The sequence below is a fragment of the Megalobrama amblycephala genome, linkage group LG14 (genome assembly GCF_018812025.1).
Source record: "Megalobrama amblycephala isolate DHTTF-2021 linkage group LG14, ASM1881202v1, whole genome shotgun sequence".
Classification (NCBI taxonomy): Eukaryota; Metazoa; Chordata; class Actinopteri; order Cypriniformes; family Xenocyprididae; genus Megalobrama; species Megalobrama amblycephala.
Window position 1 is genome coordinate 16,400,942 of NC_063057.1, and position 17,733 is coordinate 16,418,674.

Genomic DNA, 17,733 nt, shown 5'->3' on the forward strand with positions numbered 1-17,733 from the left:
TTATATTGAGATACTCTTTTTTAAAGACACTAGGTGAGAGAGCAGATGAACGCAATAAAAGCGCATTTAATTTGTACATTTAATTTTGATTACATTCAAGAAACAACATTCAACAATCAACAAAAGCCCCTAAAATGCAGCATGTATGGGCTCAATTATTAAAAAGTAAATGTTTGAATATCTGACGACAAGATTTAAAACACCATTCAGTACTTATCTCTACTATACAGTTAATATTTTCAGACTATAAAATATGCATTCGAATCCCTGCCAGGTTTACAAACTAAATCACTTTGTTTACCAACAACAAAAACATGTTATTACTGGTAATATGGTCTATAGCGGCCCTGATCTGGGTGATGCGGCCCCGGCATCTGTCCCTGTGGAGGGGGACCCTGCATTCGGGGAGGAGGACCCCTGGGGGCCGGCCACATTCCAGGACTCAAGCCGCCCGGCTGGTTAAACGGCGGGCTGAGTGTGCTCTTGTCCTCTGGAAACTGGGGGTTGTAATGATGGGGTGGCGGGGCGTTGACAGGGGGACCACCATGCTGAGGGGGCGGCCCGGGTGGAGGATGGTTCATAAACGGTGGCATTTGACCAATGAGGTGTCCGGGAGGTGGGGTGATGGGTGGGGGGACAGACGACAGAGGTGGAGGGGCCTGGTTGAAAACCATGTGAGGTGTGTTGGAGCCCTGTCCCGGGTGTGACATGGGGTGACTGATGGGTGGAGGGGGCGGAGGGGGTCCGTAGTGCTGCTGAGGTGGCGCCATCATGTGATGCGGATGGGTCACGACAGGCTGACCTGGATAGTCTCCAGGGTGATGGTGAGGGGGCGGGGCGTTGCCGGGCTGGGGAAGCGTGTCACGTGACGGTCCGGAGCTCGCGGAATCGTCCTGGATGGGAACCGTGATGAGGTTGCTGTGCTTTCGCGTGGTGACGGTCGAAATGCGGAAGGTCTCCTGAGAGAGAGAGCGGGATGGCCCCATGTCTCCCGGCGGTTGGCCTTGCGGAGGTCGCAGGTCATCGTGGGAGGAAGAGGGAGGTTGGCTGTAGGGGTCGTGGCCTTGATGAGCCAGAGGAGGAGGGATGAGCACATGGGGCTTGGGCAGGTGAGGCGGAGGTACGCGGAAGCGGTCGGACACCTCCGAGGCGGGAGGAAGGTGGAGAGGGTCAGAGCGGCTGCTGGAGCTCTTGCCGGACCGCATGTGCCGGTGGTTGATGTGGGCCTGCAGGTCTCTCTGGGACAGATAGGTGCGTTTGCAACCCTGAACGATACTACACATGTAGAGAGAGCCACGCTGGCACTGCTCAATCCGCTGGACCGCGTCTGTACAGCTGTACATGTTTAGACTGGAAACAGAGAGGACATATGAGACAGAAGCAACATCAGCATTATGCATATTAGAGCAAACCAGGGCCAGATGATATTTTACATATTCACAGGCAATTTAATATTGAGCAACATTGAGAATTTTGTGAGTGTAATTTGGCCATTAGAACTAGTTTCACAATCACTCTTGCAAATATATAATATAAAATGGTGTTAAAGCTGGTAAGACAAATTCATTGAATCAATTCATTACTGTGATTCAATACGGTATTTTAGTTTTGAAATGTTTTAGTACAAAATATGTGCAGGTAAATATTACTGAGTGTGTACTGTTATATTGGTGCATGCAAGTGAAAATTAATTTAACTTAAATACAAGTTTTCCTATTGTTAATTAAATTCTTTGATTATTTTAACTAGATTTCTAGTGTATTTTGCAATTTAGTACTTGCATAAAACATTTTGAATTTGCTTGTTGAAAAAAGAAAATCATTCAATAGAAATCATTCCATCCATCCACATACATATATACATATAAAATTGCTGATAAATTTAGAGATATAATTTGTTTTAGCAACATGTCTCTTATGCTCACCAAGGCTGCATTTATTTCATCATTCATAATTATTTTCTAATTTGTTCTCGTGATGGTAAAGCTGATTTTTCAGCATCATAACTCCAGTTTTCCATTTCACCTTCAGAAATCATAATATGCTTATTTGCTGCTCAAGAAGCATTTCTGATTATTATTATCAATGTTGAAAACAGTTCCAAAAAACAGTTGCTGCCTTTTTAGGATTCTTTGATGAACGGAAAGTTCAAAAGAACAGCATCTATTTGTAATAGACATCTTTTGTAATATTAAAAATGTCTTTACTGTCAATTTAATGATAAATTTAATGCACTTTGCTGAATAAAACTATTTCTTTCTTTCTTTAAAAAACAAAAAACATACTGACTCCAAACTTTTAAAGTTAGGGTATACCACCCAGTCCTATATCTGCATCAAGCCAAGCATCCATTATAAAATGACATATTATATTATATAAAACAACTGTATAAGGGCATATTTGTATGCAAACACTTTAGTAGAGTCAAAAAGTGCTTATTCTGCTTACCCTGGACACATCTTGTCACCCTTCCTTTCATGATGTAACGCACACTCGTAGCAGAAAACATGCTTACATGGGATCTGCAAAGAAATAATATAACGAAGTCAAGGCAGTATTAATCAGTGTTACCCACTTGCAAATTTAACACATTCGTTACACGTCAACTACTCTCACCATTCGGCCATATGTTTTAATTGGCAGTCCACATTTGTCACAGAAATGGACAGGTGTCTCATCCTTTTCACCGATCAAGTTTAGCTAGAAAAGCAAAGAACAAGAGTGACCACAACACTTCAAACATGAGCGTCTGAGAGAGAGTTGGGTACATTTTATAATTTATATAGATGTACCTTGTAATCCCAGTACAGCTGCTGTGGGAACCGACGCTGGCTTGCAAAAGCATCTCCCGCTTTCACGCCACAATCAAACCGGTCCTCCTGTTTGAAGTTAAACCCTTCTAGCAGAAACAAGCTCTGTTTGTAGTGCATCATAATATCTGGTAATATGCTTGTTAAAATGTAGAAAAGTGTGTCATTGAAAATATATACACAATACCTTCTTCAGAATGAGCTTTGGGTAGCAGCCGTCCTGCTGGTCTTTGAGGTCGTGGGGCAGGTTTATTCCTGGCCTGTTTGGGAAGAAGTTTGATTGGGATCCTCCTCCTGACATCAGGACCACCTAACGGCCCATCAGTACCCTGCATATCATTGTCTGCATGGAGAAAAAGAAAAAAATAAGTGTTAATTTTGGCCCTCAGTCAGTTCCTTCATTAGGAACGACTTGATTTGAACCCATCACAAATTGGCACATCTGAGTAACGTTAGCGCTGAATAAAAACGTTTGTATCGATTAACTAGCATAATACCTATAGAAACTGATGAAACATTTACATTTGTGCTTAAATAAGACTTGATATTTCAGCGAGGGTGACAGTGATACTGATGTGAGCTAACTCATGTAACTTAAGCAGTAAAGCAGCATGGCAAAATACAACTCACACACGATTAGGTTACACTATATAACCTCAAAGACTACGCTTTATCGTATTTATGTTCATATTTACATCATGAAGTAGGCTTTTCTTTAGAGATATTGTATTAACGGTATCAAATGGAATCAGGAAGATAAACGCCACATTGACATAGAGGCCATAACCGATGGTGATATAGGAAAAGGTCTTTAACCAGGCATACACAAGATGTAGCCCGTCTTTCTTTTCGCAAACATATGTAAAAGCTCAGCGCAGTTATTTTGTGGTTATAAGAAACACGTTTTGGGTAGAATAAACCTACGAATGAAAACCATAAATTTCCCTCCTTACCACTGTGGTCCATAACTGTGAAGCCAACGTTTAACTGTGCTTCCGTTTTGTGCACTTCAAAATAAAAGTCTCTGATTGTTTTCAAAACAAAACGTCTCTGTTTTCAAAGCAAAACAAAACCCTTCAAGGCCATAATAAATAAATAAATAAATGTAAGGTTATGCTTGAAATTATTATCTACAGCCGAATTTCTTCAGAAAGCAATTGTGAATTTTTAATTTTCTTATTACAGACGAGGTCAAAAGTATTGGTAGAGACATACATTTTGTTACGCAAAGTTTGCTGCTTCAGTATTTGTAGATTATTTTTTCCTACATATTTCTATGGTATATTGGAAAGCAATGATAAGCCTTTCATACGTTTTAAAGGCATTTATTAGTAAAAACATTCAATAGGCTACACAAAGAGTCAGTGGAGATGGGTAGTTTAGGGATATGTAAGGAGGGAGGAGTTGGATCCAGATCCAGGGGGTGGAGATGGGTAGGTTTAGGGATCAGGGGGTGGAGACAGGTAGGTTTAGGGATCAGGGGGTGGAGACGGGTAGGTTTAGGGATCAGGAGGTGGAGATGGGAAGGTTTAGGGATCAGGGGGTGGAGACGGGTAGGTTTAGGGATTGGGGGGTGGAGACGGGTAGGTTTAGGGATCGGGGGTGGAGACAGGTAGGTTTAGGGATCGGGGGGTGAAGACAGGTAGGTTTAGGGATCAGGGGGTGGAGACGGGTAAGTTTAGGGATCAGGGGGTGGAGACGGATAAGTTTAGGAATAGGTAAAGTGGAAGGAGTTGGATTTGGATCTCCTCATCCCCTGGATCTTGTGTTCTGCAGTGAGGATCATCTCTGTTCACTCTGGCATGCTGGATATCAGCTTCTAAACCAAATCCTGAGTAATTGTGATCAATTCTTGCCTTATTTATGCTCTGAGATGATCACAATTTGTGGGTTTCTGCTTGTCCATTCACATTGAGGACTGACCACAGGTTCTTTATGGGATTAAAATCCAGGGAGTTGACTGGCCACCAATCCTGAATTTCAATGTAAAGATCTCTGAGCCAATTAATTATCACTCTTACCTTGTGACATGGTGCTCCATCATGCTGGAAAATGCATGGATCATCATCAGTTTGATTCTGGATCATTGAGAGAAGTTGCTTTTGCAGAATGTTCTGATATCATTCTTTATTAATGGCAGTGTTTTAGGGCAGAATCGGGAGAGCCCAGTCCCTTTAGATGACAAGCAACCCTACACATGGATGGTCTCGGTATGCTTCACTGCTGGCACGACACAGGACTCATGGTGGCGTTCACCTTTTCCTCTCCGGACAATTGATTTCCCAGATGTCCCAGTTGGAAGGGGGCTTCATCAGAGAAAATAACTTTGCACCAGTCTTCTACTGTCCAATTTCCTTTAAGGTTCAAAACTTCCTGCAGAATTTCAGTCTGTTCTTTTTCTTGCAGGATTAACATTTATATGCTTTTGAAAGCTAAATGTACCCAACACTTGAGCCAAAGTGTGTCTGAATCATGTCTGAATTTAAAAAAGGGGAAACAAAACTAGACAGTTGTCTAAATATATAAACTCATGACTTTGAGTAACAAAGTGAATAATCAAGAAATGCAGACTTGCTTTTACCTAGTAACAGAAGGGTTTGCTGAATTATACATATGAAGAACCAATCATACTGTAGAAAAATGAAGTAATGAATTATGTCACCTTTGCAATGCTCTTATTCTATAAAAACTCTTGTACTCTTTTTGTCAGGGAGATCCTCTCGGCTGTGATTAAAGGCATTCTCTGGAGTCTGCAGGTTAGTGGATAGTGATAGTGTTCATAGGGAACGGGCCGTCATCCAATTCAGCCGACGTTGATAGGAGACTCTCTATATCAGGGCTGGGCAAACTCGGTCCTGGAGGGCCGCTGTCCCTGCAGAGTTTTGCTCCAACCCTAATCAAACACACCTGAACCAGCTAATCAAGGTCTTCAGGATTACACACAGGTGAGTTTTATCAGGGTTGCAGCTAAACTCTGCAGGACAGTGGCCCTCCAGGACCGAGTTTGCCCAGCCCTGCTCTAGAGGATAAACCAGGAGACGTTTAGGGGCGTTGATTAGAAGACGTCCCAGGTTAATGTAAGTCAGGTGCGTAGGGGTATTTCTACCCCACTCTTCAGGTGGAGATGGCACTGGCTCTTGGACACATCCTGAAGCCTTCTTCACCGCAGTTGAACCTCTGTCCTTGAAGTTATGATGATTCGCTAAATGCTTCCTTCAGGTGCAATATTCTTTACAGCGATTTCCTTGCATGTTAGGCCATTTTGAATCAAAGCGATGATGGCTATATGTCTTACTTTGGAGGTAACCATTGCTAACACTAGAACACAATGATTGGAAGCACTTCTTCCCTCCTTTTATAGCAATCAGTCTGCTCTTATAATCCAATCGGAATGATTTTTCCTGACCAGTACTCGTTCACGCTGTCCCATATGCTGAATGTATGATATATGAAATGATGCTAGCTGGTCATTTTTTTGCCAGGGCCAAAAAACAGTGAAATTTGTGTTTTTGTGATAAAGCTATTTTTTTTTTGGCCAATGAAGCTATTTGAAATTATTTAAAATGCATCTGATCACTCTGCACAATAATCTAGAATCAATGTGAATCAACAACTGAAGCAGTAAACTTTGCGAAACACAAAATTTGTAGTATGTGCTGGAGCAGACAGTGAAAGAAAACCAGCCAATGTCCAGCATACATGTGAACTCCTGAGATTAAAAACCATCCCAAAAAGAACTTCATGAAAGTAACATTTTTATATATTTCTCATACTTTTTTTTATAATTAGATCCCTTTGATGTCTGGTTCACTATCCTTGTAGGGACGTAATGGTTTTTATACTGTACAAACTCTATATTCTCTCCCCCTACCCCTAAACCTACCATCACAGAAAACTTTCAGCATGTTTAAATGTTCAAAAAAACATCATTTAGTATGTTTATTAATCCATTTCCCCCATGGGGACTGCTAGCTGGTCCCCACAATGTAGGTGATCTCAGGTTTTACTATCCTTGTGGGAATCATTTGATCCCCTCAATGTAATATAAACCTGTTCACACATAGTATTTATACACACACACACACACACACACACACACACACACACACACACACACACACACACTGGGGTTAAATGCAAAAGCAGAGGGACAAGAAGAGAAACTCTACTTTAGGTGCACAGCAAAAGCCATAAAACAAGTTGATTGGCCTGCAGATGAAAGTATAGCTACCATACCATTATAGCTGACTTCTGAGAATTCAGAGACCCACATCAACACAATATTCAAAATATTTACTCACCAGAGATAGATAGAAAAAGAAAGGCATTCTTTATTTATTAAACATTTTAAATGGATAACTATTTACAACAAAGCCCACGATCCACCCACATTCACAAAAGACAGACATATAAAAATAAAAAAGGGTGAAGAAAATTGTAAAATTATAAATTATGACAGCAAAATAAAACTATGACCAAAACAATATATAACAGGATACCAAGTATATCTCAAGATTTCAAAAGTTCTAATAAAATCTCAATAAGGTCAATCCAAAGTTGTAGTGTCTTTCTGGTGGCGCCGTGCACTTTGGCTGAGGTACACTCCAAAAGTGCAATGTCCAGCAAATATGACATCCAAGTAAGCATAGCTGGGGTAGATGGATCTAACTACAGTTTCAGAATAACATTTTTAGCTGCAGTAAGGGCAAAAGACAGAAACTTCTTTTGATTGAGAGACAGTGGCAGCAAAAAAAACAGTGGGTCCTTTTGGATCGGAGTCCTCAGAAGATCTGTCAATACATCCTGGACCGAAGACCAGAACAACTCAGTTCGAAAACAGTCCCAAAACTTATGCATACAAGTACCTGGACTTGCGCTGTTACAGTACACAGGTGACAAAAAGGATCAGGCTTACTTTTCATTTTGTATAATAAACAGGAAATGGCATATGCCTTATAAATTAACCTATAATGAGGCAGATTTTTTGAGGTGCATGGCAAAACAATTCCCCCACACAATGTCCCAATCAGTCAGTGTTAAGTCCTCTCTCCCAGAAGCCCTCAGTCAGAATGTTTGACCACAAGTGATTTATAAGTGATACTCACAATACCTTTAGAAGCAATATTAGAATCTATCCAGTTTATGATGAGGAGATATTTTAGTCTCAAAGTGTGTTCCATAATTTAGGATTTGGGTTTCTGAAATGTAAGAAAGGACTCTACAATTGCTTTATGGTCCAGCAGACTGAATTAAAGCATGAGATCATGAATCCGGATCTGTGTTTAATGAATGAATGCAGTGATATCAAACCCTTTAGTGTCCTCTATTGGTCAGACTCTGTCATTAAACTGACTCCCGCAGCCACTTCCTGAATTTAAAGCTGCAGGTGTGGCTGCAGGTGATCACTGTACTGAGACACATCACAGGAAGAGACGGAGATTAAAGGACGCTGCTGTAAGTCACACAAAATATTCATTCATTTGTTTTTTATAATACTTACAACAAATATTCTTTCAAATTAAATTAAATCTTGAAATGTTGCAGGGCGGCGTCCATTTTAATCTACTAAAAAGGTATGATCTTGCTTTTGTTTTCCATTATGCACCTGTCCTTTGTTATCAAGCCAAATGCGAACATGTTGACTGCTGAAAATAAATGATTCTATGGTGAAATCTGCAGTTAGAAACACTCAATTGTTTATATATTAAAAATCAATCTTTAAAATATTCAGTGGCATGCCTGAGGATGAAAACTAGCACTTTGTAGCTATCTAAAGATGAACTTATTTTTAAATAAAAAATGTTTAGATAAGATTAAGTTGTAAAAAAAAACCCCCCAAAAAAACACAAGCTTTTAATGTAAAAGTCAGATTATTATTATCATTTTTCTTTTTCTTTTCCTGGTCTCAGAATGATGACTGCGTCACAGTTTATTTTGACATACAAGTCTGTGTTATGACGCAGAAAACATTCACACTCCGTTTTAGTTTTTGCGTTGACAAACAATATAATTGTTCAGAAAAATATTTCAGTTCGGCTTTGAGCAGTTTGGCTGATTTGAATGAGCATTTGCATTAAACCTGATGATTTCAACAGTCACATGAAGGAGAATGAAAACACGCTTGTTTTTCTTTTACTAGACCCTCATAAATGATAAATGTGTTATTTATACTATAAATAATCAAAATGTATTTTAATCACATGCTCTTTCATAACATCAAATAGTGAAAGTAAGGCCGAAGGCGAGGACTGAGTCAGCTTTATGGTGCTTTATGAACTGTGCGTGTCTGCGTCCTTCCATTATTATTATTATTTTTAATACCTCAGAAGAGCAGAGTCCTCCAGCATTACAGGAAGTTGTGTTTATGTCTGCAGGTGTTTTTCAAAACTTGATTGTATGCGCAATGATGTCATGTTCTAACACTACAGCAGCAATAGACAAAGACACACCCAGTGTCCTCAGGTCACATGGTCTGTGTGTTTACAGAGCGATACTAGTCCGTTGAAAGCAATAGCTGCAGGATCGGGTCACGTGAGACCACAAAGGGCAGGGCGAAATAACAAAGTCTTCTTCCTCCACACAAACAAAATAAAGAACCGCAGCAGAGAAAGGAAATAGAAAATGGAATTCAGGCAAATAGATGGTTAACTTTGTGCAAGAGACGGTTGAATTAATGTGACAAACATGATCACACCTTTCAGAACACGATGGTGGAAGAAACGAGACAGCCGAAAAACGCCACATCCCTCCAGGCTGGACCTGGTGAGGTAGACCACAACACTCACTATGCCATCAATATGAGGTAATCATTTGTTCAGATTGGAATATTATATTGTGAAATACAGTATGATATTTTACACACAAATCTTTTTTTGGTCTGAATATCAGAGTCACCCAGCTTATTGGACGACAACTGGCTCAGATAGGAGACGAATTGGACTACAAATGGCGCGAACAACTGCCTGTCCAATTGCAGCCCTTGGATTTTGGGATTTATCTTTATGTCCTAACCAGGAGAGCGTTCTCTGGGTGAGTTGAGAGCATTTACTTCCACATGAACAAATGCCAAAAGCAATCCATTTAGGATGTTTTAAAAGAAGAGGGTGAAGAATATGACAGTTTTGGGTGCTTTTTTGTTAATGTCTATTAATAATGGAACTGTATTAAAAGCAGGATCCTGGGAAACATCTGGGGGTCTAAAATTATGCCAATGTTGAGGACATCCTGGTTGGTTCCACAGCTTCAAAATGGCTGTCAGGAGGCTAAGAAGTGGGCAGCCTGGGTAAGGATTTCTTTTGTGTCTGTAAATATCTGTAAATATGCATGAATGTCGAGTAAAGACACTAAAAAGTCCATTTGGTTATAGTTATAGACTAATCCAGTATTCACTACTGTTCAAATTGTTTTATGTTTTTGATAGAAGTCTCTTATATTCACCAAGGCTGCATTATTTGATCAAAATACAGTAAATAAGTAATATTGCAAAATAATATTAGTTTAAAATAATTGCTTTCCATGTTTAACATTTTAAAATATAATTTATTCCTGTGATGGCAAAGCTAAATTTTTCAGCATCATATCTTCAGTGTCACATGATCCTTCAGAAATCATTCTAATATGCTGATTTGCTGATCAAGAAACATTTCGTATTATCATCAATGTCGAAAACTGTTGCGCTGCTTAATATTTTTGTGGAAACTGTGATACATTTTTTCAGTATTCTGCGATGAATAGAAAATTAGAATAGAATTTTTTTTAACATTATAGATTTTTAAATTTTTTTAAATGTCACATTTGAGTGATTTAATATCTCCTTGCTGTATAAAAGTATTAATTTCTCTTAAAAAGAAAAAAAAAATCTTACTGAACACTTTTGAACAGTGTAAAGTGGAGTCAGTATTTGATGGTTCCTACACTTTTTAAATATATTTTTACGATTTTTCCAATTTTTCTTTCACAAAGTGTCATTTCTAGTCAAATGCATATTTTAGAGCCATGCATAAGTAGAAAAATATATATATTTACTACAGAAATTTCCATGATTTTTTGTATTTTGTTCATTTCAATGTACTTTCGGGTTTTCCATGACTGTGGCAACCATGGTATTTAAAGGGTTAGTTCACCCCAAAATTAAATTTCTGTCATTAATTACCCATAAGTTCATCTTTGGAACACAAATTAAGGTTTTTGATGAAATCCAAGAGATATCTTTATCCTCCACAAAGAAAGCAATGTAATTAGAGACAAATGTGTTGAATAAAGTCATTATTTTTTGTTTTTGCGCACAAAAAGTATTTTTGTTGCTTCATAACATCATGTTGACTATTTTAACAATGTCTTTACTACTTTTCTGGACCTTGAATGATGGTAATTTCGTTGCTTTCTATTGGGGATAAAAAAAACAAAAACAACTCTTGGATCATCAAAAATATCTTAATTTGTGTTCCGAAGATGAATGAAGGTCTTACGGGTGTGGAACGACACAAGGGTGAGTACTTAATGACAGAAATTTCTTTTTTAGGTGAACTAACCCTTTAAGTGAAACTGTGGTATAAAACAAAAGTAACACTTTTTTTTTTTTTTTTTAATCTTCTCTCAGGTGTCCAACGTTTCTGACTGGTCTCGCCGGACCACATGCATACTGGCGTCTGCTTTACTACTGGTCCCTGTGTTTATCTTCCTTATAACTTAGAATGGATATGAAGGCTGAATGTGACATCGAGGGGGTCAAGAGCTGGTCTTTGGCTCAAATATAACCATTTTGCTGATTTTTTTTTTTTTGCATTCTCTTTTATAACTGATTCAAATTAAGTGCTGGTTCACATATACGTTCATATATGTGCAGGTTTTTGCAAGTTAAAAATGTTTTTGTGTGTGTATTGGGTCTATTGCTGGATAATTGGGCCAATGAATTGTTACCTCTTCCTCTAAAAGATTTTTTGGAAGCTGGACTTTTCAAATCACCAAGCGCAATAAAATTTTTAAAAAAGAAAAACAAAGTGTTTGGCTTTTTTGTATTTATCAGCAAGAAGAAAACCAAATGTAACAGATTTACTGCACATCACTGATCAATCCTCTGTCAATGCAACATCTACATGCGTATAGTTCTTAAAGGCCTTCATATTGCACTTCTGTAGCGTTGAACCCAAATGTCTACCAGGTCCCACCTCATAGGTGTGAGGAAACTCCTGCCCCTGGCCTCTTTCATAAATCTCATGCAGCGTCTGCTCCCATTTCACCGGAGACACCAGCTGTTTGGCCAGCTGATTCCGTACGTGCTTGTCATGCATGTACCGCTTGCCGTCCACATTGGAGTGCACGGAGATCTCGGGCCGCCGTACCTCTATCTGTCTGAGGACGTCTTTTAGAGGCTCGACCGCTGGCTCCATCAGTGCGGTGTGAAAGGCCCCGCTAACCGGCAGTAGTCGCGTTCTCATGAATTTCAGCTCTCTGGAATGGCTTTGAAGGAAATCCAAAGCCTGTGTGAGAGAATGACTGTTAAAAGCTTGAAAAGGCTTAACAATTAGGTTTTTGTTCTTTTGGAAAGTTACGTGAAATCAAAATCAGTTTTCAACATTTCTGGTCTTAGTGTATCGGTCTTTTTCAAGGCTGCCCCTTGACTAAAGATTTTTCTAGCCTTATAAATAATAATAATGAGCCTTTAATTGCCTATACAGTATCTCACATTTTTGTGAATATTTTATTGTATCTTTTCATGTGACAACACTGATGAAATGACACTTTGCTACAATGTAAAGTAGTGAGTGTACAGCTTGTATAACAGTGTAAATTTGCTGTCCTCTCAAAATAACTCAACACACAGCCATTAATGTCTAAACCGCTGGCCACAAAAGTGAGTACACCCCTAAGTGAAAATGTCCAAATTTGGCCTAATTAGCCATTTTCTCTCCCCAGTGTCATGTGACTTGTTAGTGTTATAAGGTCTCAGGTGTGAATGGGAAGCAGGTGTGTTAAATTTGGTGTTATCACTCTCACTCTCTCATACTGGTCACTGGAAGTTCAACATGGCACCTCATGGCAAAGAACACTCTGAGGATCTGAAAAAAAGAATTGTTGCTCTACATAAAGAGGGCGTAGGCTATAAGAAGATTGCCAAGACCCTGAAACTGAGCTGCAGCGCGGTGGCCAAGACCATACAGTGGTTTAACAGGACAGGTTCCTCTCAGAACAGGTTTCGCCATGGTCGACCAAAGAAGTTGAGTGCACGTGCTCAGCATCATATCCAGAGGTTGTGTTTGGGAAATAGACGTATGAGTGCTGCCAGCATTGCTGCAGAGGTTGAAGGGGTGGGGGGAACCATGAATGAGCAGAGCATGATCCCCTCCCTTCGGAGACTGGGCCACAGGGCAGTATTCCAACATGATAATGACCCCAAACACTCCTCCAAGATGACCACTGCCTTGCTAAAGAAGCTGAGGGTAAAGGTGATGGACTGGCCAAGCATGTCTCCAGACCTAAACCCTATTGAGCATCTGTGGGGCATCCTCAAACAGAAGGTGGAGGAGCGCAAGGTCTCTAACATCCACCAGCTCCGTGATGTCGTCATGGAGGAGTGGAAGAGGACTCCAGTGACAACCTGTGAAGCTCTGGTAAACTCCATGCCCAAGAAGGTTAAGGCAGTGCTGAAAAATAATGGTGGCCACACAAAATATTGACACTTTGGGCCCAATTTGGACATTTTCACTTAGGGGTGTACTCACTTTTGTGGCCAGCGGTTTAGACATTAATGACTGTGTGTTGAGTTATTTTGAGGGGGCAGCAAATTTACACCGTTATACAACTTGTACACTCCCTACTTTACATTGTAGCAAAGTGTCATTTCTTCAGTGTTGACACATGAAAAGATAAAATAAAATATTTACAAAAATGTGAGGGGTGTATTCACTTCTGTGAGATACTGTATATAATACATAGCCTAATCAGTGCTCAAGCGCATGCATAAAGCTTGCAAAAGTAATGATTATGAATGTGTTGTGAAAAAAACAGCAAGGAGACTGTCATTTTAATAATTTGTTGATCATTTTTTCTGTGTTTTCGGCTGCAGTCGACACTATGCCATGCAATAGTGGACGTGCCTATATGTACATTTCATACGGATTACATAATCTGAGAATATTTGTTTTCCACTCGAAATGGTTAACAATCGCTTGACATTTCAAGCTTTCTATGGATATATTTCTCATGTCTGTGAGCCAAGTATACACTGAGCTTTGGTTTAGTTCACAAAGGCAGAGACAGAAAGCGTATCCTACAGCTTTCTTTATTTTAGAAAGGCACAAAGTTTTCATGTTATTTTGAGTTTACACAAATAAAAGTAAAGTTTACAGTTTTCGAATGATGTGTTACACTTATCCGTATGACCAAAAATGATGGAGCATTTTAAGTTGTTTCCACTGTTATCAGGAAAAAATGCAAGTGATCGCGCAGGTGCCTTCATGTCTTGCAGTAAGCGTGCTATACTTTAGCTTCCATACTCCACATAAACACTTGAATATGCATCTAATAATAGCGCACATTTATCTAGGTTAATGTTAGAGCGAGCAGCCATGTAAAGTAGCTACCACTTACATGTTTCAAATGATAAGCCATATTTGATGTCAATGGATGATAGGCAAATGTTTGGATTCCCTGTCCGACATACTGTAATTACCACAAGGACCCTCCATTTTTTCCCTTTTTTCTGCGACTAACTGACAACTTTTTTGGTCGACTAAGCTTCTTCTAGTTGATTAAAGATTAGTCTACAGCCCTAGTCTTTTTGCATCGATTCCAAATGATGGATCTTACCTCTTTGTGGCCAGCTATTACTCTCCCATCCGGAAAAAGGTAGTTGGCAATGGCACACACAGGCTCTTGGATACCAAGAGACAAACAGTGCTCCCTAGCTTGGACGCAGGCGTATTTGTAGTTGGCCTGAGGTCGGCCAATCACAGACAACATGCCACTAGGTACTTGGTCGGAGGCCTTCTGCATTGCTTCTGCCCTCACCTTTACTGCAAACAAAGCTGTGAGTAGAGAACAGGACATTTTGTTCAAATAAATGTGTGAATTATTAACAACATCTCCAGGGCTCTAGGCCATATTTGACTGCCAAATCAAAAAAAAAAAAAAAAAAAAAATGAATATAATATTTTGCATAAAGAAAAGGAAGACTACTACTGCTATTCATATAGCCATTTTTGTATGTTTTTATAAGGGTGAGTATTACCTTCAGCGAAGTTCATTGCACCAGAGAAGACCAAAGAAGCAAATTCACCAACACTGAATCCTGCTGCAGTCACACAGCTCTCAATAGCCTATAATAAAGAGGGTCAATGGGTTTTACATTACAATTGACCACATGCTCATATATTAATTATACTTGCACGGCATTGCCAATCCTAATAGATTAGCTGTCCTGTCATAAATACTATTCTGATATTGCGAATAACTTACAGCAGGATTTTCATGGTTGAGTCTTTCCACAGCAGCCAGCGAGCACACAAACACAGCTGGCTGGCAATGAACAGTCTTCATCAGATCTTTCTCGGGTCCATTCAAGCAGAGAGACAGCAGGTCATAACCAAGCACCTTCTGAGCTACAGCAAACATCTCTTTGACATTTCCATACTTCAACAGTCCCTTTCCCATACCGACAAACTGACTGCCCTGGCCGGGGAAGAGAAGAACAGACGCGCTCCCCGGAGCTCTCCGTGTTCTCCTGGGCTTCTCATCAGTGCTGGACTGAGTTTCATCAGATGAGATGGGAGCATCTGACAGTTTTCTGCAAAGGTCGGCAGTCGCCTTATTACCAAACAGACGAACTTTACTACAACACCCGAAAGTCACGCTGAGAGTCATGATAAAACTTTTTTGTTAAAATTAAATGTTTCAGAATCTCTTACTGCGGTTGTCACATGCAAATCACTCTTGTTTTGACGCGTCACAGAAAGACGACGCGCACATGTGTTCCTGCGATATCATGATTTTATTAGATGATATCAACGTTTAGGGAACCAAAGTCCTTCAGTAGCACTCTTGTTTTTCTCACATGTCATGTGTGGCTTTTTCTTCTGTTTGTATATCGAGTTTAGTCTGGCGAACGACAAAAGCACAGCGTCGACTAGTGTACTGGATGTCAATAATCTGTATTTATGTCCTACTCCCTGAATATATAAAATATTAGATTTAACCCTCTATGGTACGCAATATGATATCAATCAGGAAAAAATGATTTGTGTTGTTTTTCCTGCTTAAAACTGGACAAAATCAATAAACATTTTCATTATATTTTCATTAATTTATTTTTTTATAAGTTTGTTGCCTCGAGGCAACATTGTACCACGATGGAAAAATGTAAACATTTGGCATTTTCATGTAGAACAAATAAATATATTTATTGAAAACATTAATTTATTTAACTAGACACTTAAACAAACAAATTTATCTCGTTTTTAATGTATTAAAAGTTTAATATTTAATAAAAAGTGACATTTTATATCCAGCTGTTGCTCTCAGGGCCTTATTTTCTCTAAATCATTTTATGATATATAATGTAAAGTTCTTAAAAATACTTCTTTACTTGCCAGTGAAGGTGACTCATATTTTTCTGTAGGTGATTAAATGGTTACAAACAAGTGAAAATAGCACTTTTCAATGGAGAAAATATGGAGTCATGTGACATGTGCTGAAACAGGACACAAAATGGACCCCGATTGGTCTTTTTTGCACTTTTATTGATTAGTATTTGAGTTATTCTGTCCTGAGATACATTTGAACAATTAATTGGTGGCTTATTTTATTAAAAACAAGAGCCATAGAGGGTTAATATTCAATATATGGATATATTATGTAGGCTATTTACATAAAAATGAGACTTACTAGGTGTCACGAGGAGAAGTTGTTACAATGGCACACCAGGTCGAGGCAAGTTGTCACACTTAATTTTTTTTTTAATTTTTATAAATTTATTGACTCAGGTGATCAATAGTATCTTTTATCAGTATCTAGTTTGCCAAAACTATATATATATATATATATATATATATATATATATATATATATATATATATTTTTTTTTTTTTTTTTTTTTTATTATACTGGCCTGTGTTACCATTAGATTTCTCCTGTTTTCATAATACTGTTCAAATTTGAAAATTCATTAACAATCAAAAAGGGACAACTTACACAAAATACTAATAAGTGTGTATAGGCCTATATATATATATATATATATATATATATATAAACCAGTCATAAGTCACACGTGTATATTTGTAGCTATAGCCAACAATACATTGTATGGGTCAAAATTATCTACTTTTCTTTTATGCCAAAAATCATTAGGATATTAAGTAAAGATCATGTTCCATGAAGATGTTTTGTAAATTTCCTACTGTAAATATATAAGAAAATTATTTTTGTGAGTGGATATGCATTGCTAAGGACTTCATTTGGACAACTTTAAAGGCGATTTTCTCAATATTTAGATTTTTTTGCACCCACAGATTCCAGATTTTCAATTTTTATTTTATTCAGCTTTCATATGATGTATAAATCTTTATTTAAAAAAAAAAAAAAAAAAAAAAAAAAAAAATATATATATATATATATATATATATATATATATATATATATATATATATATATATATATATATATATAATATAAAATATCATTTTTTGGGGAGACTTGTATATGATATATAAAAATGTTGAATTACATGGATTCATGGGTTTGTTTACCCACAAAATTTCATCAACCTTTTGACATGGGTATATAAAATGTTTATTTATTTTCTTAAGTAATTGTAAAGTGTTAGTGATACAAATGTTACTAAATGATGGTGTTTTGAAGCGATGCGACGTTAGACAGCAGACCGCCGAACGTATCATCAGTGGATACTGCCAAAACCCATCCATTAT

The 17,733-nt window shown here is 38.4% G+C and overlaps 3 protein-coding genes across 12 annotated transcripts; 1 reads left to right on the forward strand and 2 right to left on the reverse strand.

Annotated features, from left to right (window-relative positions):
* Positions 1 to 46: 46 nt before the first annotated feature.
* On the reverse strand, positions 47 to 5,663 carry cbll1 (Cbl proto-oncogene-like 1, E3 ubiquitin protein ligase). Of its 6 annotated transcripts, none has more exons than XM_048156155.1 (6): positions 5,472 to 5,663; positions 2,997 to 3,152; positions 2,792 to 2,898; positions 2,616 to 2,699; positions 2,448 to 2,521; positions 47 to 1,350 (listed from the first exon to the last, which is right to left on the reverse strand). In XM_048156155.1, the coding sequence occupies exons 2-6, from the start codon at positions 3,142 to 3,144 to the stop codon at positions 321 to 323; spliced, it is 1,443 nt and encodes a 480-aa protein (XP_048012112.1). In that variant the 5' UTR covers positions 3,145 to 3,152; positions 5,472 to 5,663; the 3' UTR covers positions 47 to 320. The 6 variants fall into 6 exon arrangements, with proteins under 6 accessions (XP_048012112.1, XP_048012111.1, XP_048012110.1 ...); XM_048156154.1 differs by lacking the exon at positions 5,472 to 5,663 and adding an exon at positions 4,831 to 5,235; XM_048156153.1 differs by lacking the exon at positions 5,472 to 5,663 and adding an exon at positions 3,763 to 3,879 and having other exon boundaries at positions 2,792 to 2,895.
* A 153-nt stretch (positions 5,664 to 5,816) lies between these two features.
* Positions 5,817 to 11,804, forward strand: bik (BCL2 interacting killer). 3 transcript variants are annotated; one of them, XM_048156162.1, is made up of 6 exons: positions 5,817 to 8,263; positions 8,354 to 8,382; positions 9,511 to 9,611; positions 9,698 to 9,838; positions 9,983 to 10,091; positions 11,409 to 11,804. In XM_048156162.1, exons 3-6 carry the CDS (start codon positions 9,517 to 9,519, stop codon positions 11,499 to 11,501), a joined length of 438 nt encoding a protein of 145 aa, XP_048012119.1. In that variant the 5' UTR covers positions 5,817 to 8,263; positions 8,354 to 8,382; positions 9,511 to 9,516; the 3' UTR covers positions 11,502 to 11,804. The 3 variants fall into 3 exon arrangements, with proteins under 3 accessions (XP_048012119.1, XP_048012117.1, XP_048012118.1); XM_048156160.1 differs by having other exon boundaries at positions 5,821 to 8,263; positions 9,980 to 10,091; XM_048156161.1 differs by lacking the exons at positions 5,817 to 8,263; positions 8,354 to 8,382 and having other exon boundaries at positions 8,395 to 9,611; positions 9,980 to 10,091.
* Positions 11,805 to 11,811: 7 nt separating this feature from the next.
* mcat (malonyl CoA:ACP acyltransferase (mitochondrial)) lies at positions 11,812 to 15,889 on the reverse strand. 3 transcript variants are annotated; one of them, XM_048156158.1, is made up of 5 exons: positions 15,715 to 15,888; positions 15,266 to 15,593; positions 15,039 to 15,126; positions 14,618 to 14,835; positions 11,812 to 12,288 (listed from the first exon to the last, which is right to left on the reverse strand). In XM_048156158.1, the coding sequence occupies exons 2-5, from the start codon at positions 15,458 to 15,460 to the stop codon at positions 11,878 to 11,880; spliced, it is 912 nt and encodes a 303-aa protein (XP_048012115.1). In that variant the 5' UTR covers positions 15,461 to 15,593; positions 15,715 to 15,888; the 3' UTR covers positions 11,812 to 11,877. The 3 variants fall into 3 exon arrangements, with proteins under 3 accessions (XP_048012115.1, XP_048012116.1, XP_048012114.1); XM_048156159.1 differs by having other exon boundaries at positions 15,266 to 15,613; XM_048156157.1 differs by having other exon boundaries at positions 15,266 to 15,889.
* Positions 15,890 to 17,733: the final 1,844 nt, after the last annotated feature.

Excerpts from the sequence above, each read along its gene's own strand:
- mcat (XM_048156157.1), bottom strand. The coding sequence starts at position 15,670 with ATGACTCTCAGCGTGACTTTCGGGTGTTGTAGTAAAGTTCGTCTGTTT. Across the intron at positions 15,127-15,265 it reads TCAACCATGAAAATCCTGCT|GCTATTGAGAGCTGTGTGAC; the intron begins GTAAGTTATTCG and ends TCTTTATTATAG. Across the intron at positions 14,836-15,038 it reads TGCAATGAACTTCGCTGAAG|CTTTGTTTGCAGTAAAGGTG; the intron begins GTAATACTCACC and ends CTCTACTCACAG.
- cbll1 (XM_048156151.1), bottom strand. Across the intron at positions 2,899-2,996 it reads CAAAGCTCATTCTGAAGAAG|AAGGGTTTAACTTCAAACAG; the intron begins GTATTGTGTATA and ends TGTTTCTGCTAG. Across the intron at positions 2,700-2,791 it reads AGCTGTACTGGGATTACAAG|CTAAACTTGATCGGTGAAAA; the intron begins GTACATCTATAT and ends TTGCTTTTCTAG.
- bik (XM_048156160.1), top strand. The coding sequence starts at position 9,517 with ATGGTGGAAGAAACGAGACAGCCGAAAAACGCCACATCCCTCCAGGCT. Across the intron at positions 9,839-9,979 it reads ACCAGGAGAGCGTTCTCTGG|CAGGATCCTGGGAAACATCT; the intron begins GTGAGTTGAGAG and ends CTGTATTAAAAG. Across the intron at positions 10,092-11,408 it reads CTAAGAAGTGGGCAGCCTGG|GTGTCCAACGTTTCTGACTG; the intron begins GTAAGGATTTCT and ends ATCTTCTCTCAG.